The sequence below is a fragment of the Galeopterus variegatus genome, unplaced genomic scaffold (genome assembly GCF_000696425.1).
Source record: "Galeopterus variegatus unplaced genomic scaffold, G_variegatus-3.0.2 Scaffold1302, whole genome shotgun sequence".
NCBI lineage: Eukaryota > Metazoa > Chordata > Mammalia > Dermoptera > Cynocephalidae > Galeopterus > Galeopterus variegatus.
Window position 1 is genome coordinate 81,203 of NW_007727413.1, and position 2,804 is coordinate 84,006.

The 2,804-nt window shown below is 54.3% G+C and overlaps 1 protein-coding gene across 1 annotated transcript in view; it reads left to right on the forward strand.

The window, feature by feature from the left end:
- The window catches only part of C1QTNF1 (C1q and tumor necrosis factor related protein 1), a 21,758-nt gene that overhangs the window by 16,799 nt on the left and 2,155 nt on the right, over nucleotides 1–2,804 (forward strand). Inside the window, exons 2-3 of the mRNA XM_008576166.1 lie at nucleotides 290–458; nucleotides 2,416–2,600. Of these exons, the coding sequence (XP_008574388.1) occupies nucleotides 304–458; nucleotides 2,416–2,600 (340 nt within the window). The 5' untranslated portion in view covers nucleotides 290–303. The remainder of the gene's footprint in view (nucleotides 1–289; nucleotides 459–2,415; nucleotides 2,601–2,804) is intronic.

Consider the following 2,804-nt stretch of genomic DNA (forward strand, 5'->3'; position numbering starts at 1 on the left):
TGTGTGTGTGCCTGTGAGTGCATTGAGTGTATGCCTGTACACAAGTGTGTGAGTGTGAGCAGGGGTGAGTTGGAGTCAGTACAAGTGCATGAGTGTGTTGAGAGTGTGTGTGTGTGCATGTGAGTGTGTGTGAGCCTGTGAGAGTATGTGTGTGTGGTCACCTCCAGGAGTGTGGCTGAAGCATTTTGCAATGATGTGGGGCTGGGCAAACACCTCAGGCATCTCGGTGGTCTCTCTGCAGAACCCCTTCCTAACCCAGTGCCTTCCCTGTGTGTCCCTTTCCTGCCAGGGCACGGAGGGAAGATGGGCTCCTGTGGAAGGGGACTCATGCTGGCGTGCTGCCTGCTGCTGGCCTTTGCCTGTGGCCCAGTCCTGAGCCGTGTGCCACGTGGCCAGCAGGAACAGCAGGAGCAGGAGGGGACCTTGGAGCCACCGCCACCACTGGACGACGCTGAGAGGTGAGGGCTGTGGCGGTGTTGCATTGCAGGAGCTGCAGCTCAGGCCAGGCTGAGCCCGGTTCACTGCGAGCTGAGGACAGGTCCTCGGCAGCTGGTCGTGGAGGACAGACGCACCATTTCTCCTTTCGGTAACTCAGGCTCCTTGTCTGAAACTGAGCACAGCCATGGAGTCTCATCCCTGCTCTGAAGGAGTGTGGCTTGGCAAGAGGTTTTGCAGCTGCCTCCTTAAATAAAGCGCAAACCCACCCCACCCCATCCTTTTGGTCTGCCTTTCCATCCTCAATTTGTCCCTCTTGCAGGGACCACTTGGAGGCAGGAACGAGCAGCCTTGAGGGAAATACTGGACCAAGGGCTTGTCCCCATGATGTGACCGTCTTGTCAAGTTGCAGGATGGGAGAGGCCTGGTGGAGGCTGGGCTGGCCAGGGTTGGCTTTCCTTGACAAATGATGACTGGCTTTGGAATGGCATTCGCCTTCATGTCCATGACCTTCAGTGACATACGGACTCCAGCCCATTGGGATGTTTTGTAGGGATACACAAAATGCTTAGGATTCTCACCGAACAGTTACCAAATGCAAGGTCCTAGAGGCCTGGTGACAGCCCGGTGCTGGCTTTGAGTTCTTCATTATTTTGAGCACTGGGCTGACGATCCTGACGGCTTCAGGATGTCTTTAGAACATGGTGGGACTGGACAGGATTTGGGGCCATGTAACACCATCCCTTTCTTCTTCTTCCTTTCCTTTTTTCATTCAGTAAACCTTGACTGAGTGCCCACTCTCGGTCAGGCCATGTGTTTCCGCAAGACACTCGGGAAACACATGAGTGACACAGTCTGTGGCCTCCAGGAACCCCGAGGCTGTGAGGGGTCACACACACACAGTAGTACAGCGAGGTAGGGTCCAGGAAAGACTAAACAGAGTGAACTGGGTCTTAAAGGATAGCTGGGGGGCCTCGCGGGTGCAGAAGGAGGGGAAAGTCATCAGCAGCCAGAATGGAGTGTGCAAAGGCATGGCTGGCAGAGTAAGGGATGGCAGTGGTTTGGGGCAGCGGAAGCTGGTGCTGAGGGTGGAGGATAGGAGGGCAGCTGAGTCTAGTGGGGAAGGGTCTCCCCTGAACTTAATCATACAGGGAGGGGGAAATCATGGGGAGGTTTATTTTAATTCAAAAATTTTTAAATTTAAATTTAAAATTTTTAAATTTATTGAAACCTAATTGATTGTACATATCTGTGGGGTACCACGTTGAACATCAGTACCTGTGTGCAATATGTGATGCTCAAATCAGGATAATTAGTATATTCAACATGACACGATGTAACCATTTTTTGTGACCTTTTGCCAATTTCTCGCTACCGCTCCCCTCCCCCTCTCCCACCTGCGGTGGGCTCAGTTATAAGGAGGTTTAAATTAGACGGTGTTGTACAAAGACAGCGGTGTTCTATGCAGGTGACCAGCATGGGGAGAGACAAAGTCCGGAGAGCAGTCAGAATGGCGACGGTGCATCAGAGGCGGTGAGGGCCAGCGGCCAGGTTCTGGAGGCACTCTGGGCCGGGGCCCACCTCTCAGGGTCACCTCTCAAGGTCACTGCTGAGTGTGGCAGCGAGGACAGGGAAGCATCTACGATAAGGCTGAAGGCTCCATCCTGCACAACTGGTGACAAAGCTGAAATGGGGTTTGGAAAGAGAAGGGATGGGGCAAAGGGATGAGGACAAGGGTTTCGGCTTTAGACACGTGACATTTATGAGGCCTGTGGCAATCTGGAGTCAAGGTCTGGGGCTTAGGAGAGGTGTGTGGAGAGTGTCCGCCCGGGAGTCCGAGTGTCCGCCTGGGCTTAGGGGTGGCTAGGCTTAGGTGTTAGATCTATTTCCCTGGCCTGGGGTTTGAAAGTGGGAGCAGAGGTAGAGAAGGAGCTGCCCGTCGAGAGGGACTTTGCTGCCACCAAGGTGGGTCTGTCCCAGCTCTAGAGGCCCGGCAAGAAGAGCCACCAGCCCGAGCATGGTGCAGTGCCGCAAGCTGCCGCGAGGTGGTAGCATGGCGCTGCCAGCGTCCAGCCCGCTAACCCCAGATCCTTCAGCTGTCAGGCTGGAAACAGAGTCTCCAGTGGCTGCAGCCCTGGGGAAATCTAAAGACCAAGTGGAACCCTGTGTGTTAGCTTCATTTCCACTGCTACCACTGCTGCGCACAAAGGGCAGGGGCTCTTTCTGAAGTTTCATTTAGGATCCCAGAACTTGCAGTGAACCGATATTAACCCGGAGCTTATATGTCCAGGTGACAGAGAGAGAAGGCGGGTCAGGTATACCAGACCCTCTGGCAGCACGTAGAGAGCAGAGCTCCCAGACCTGACAGT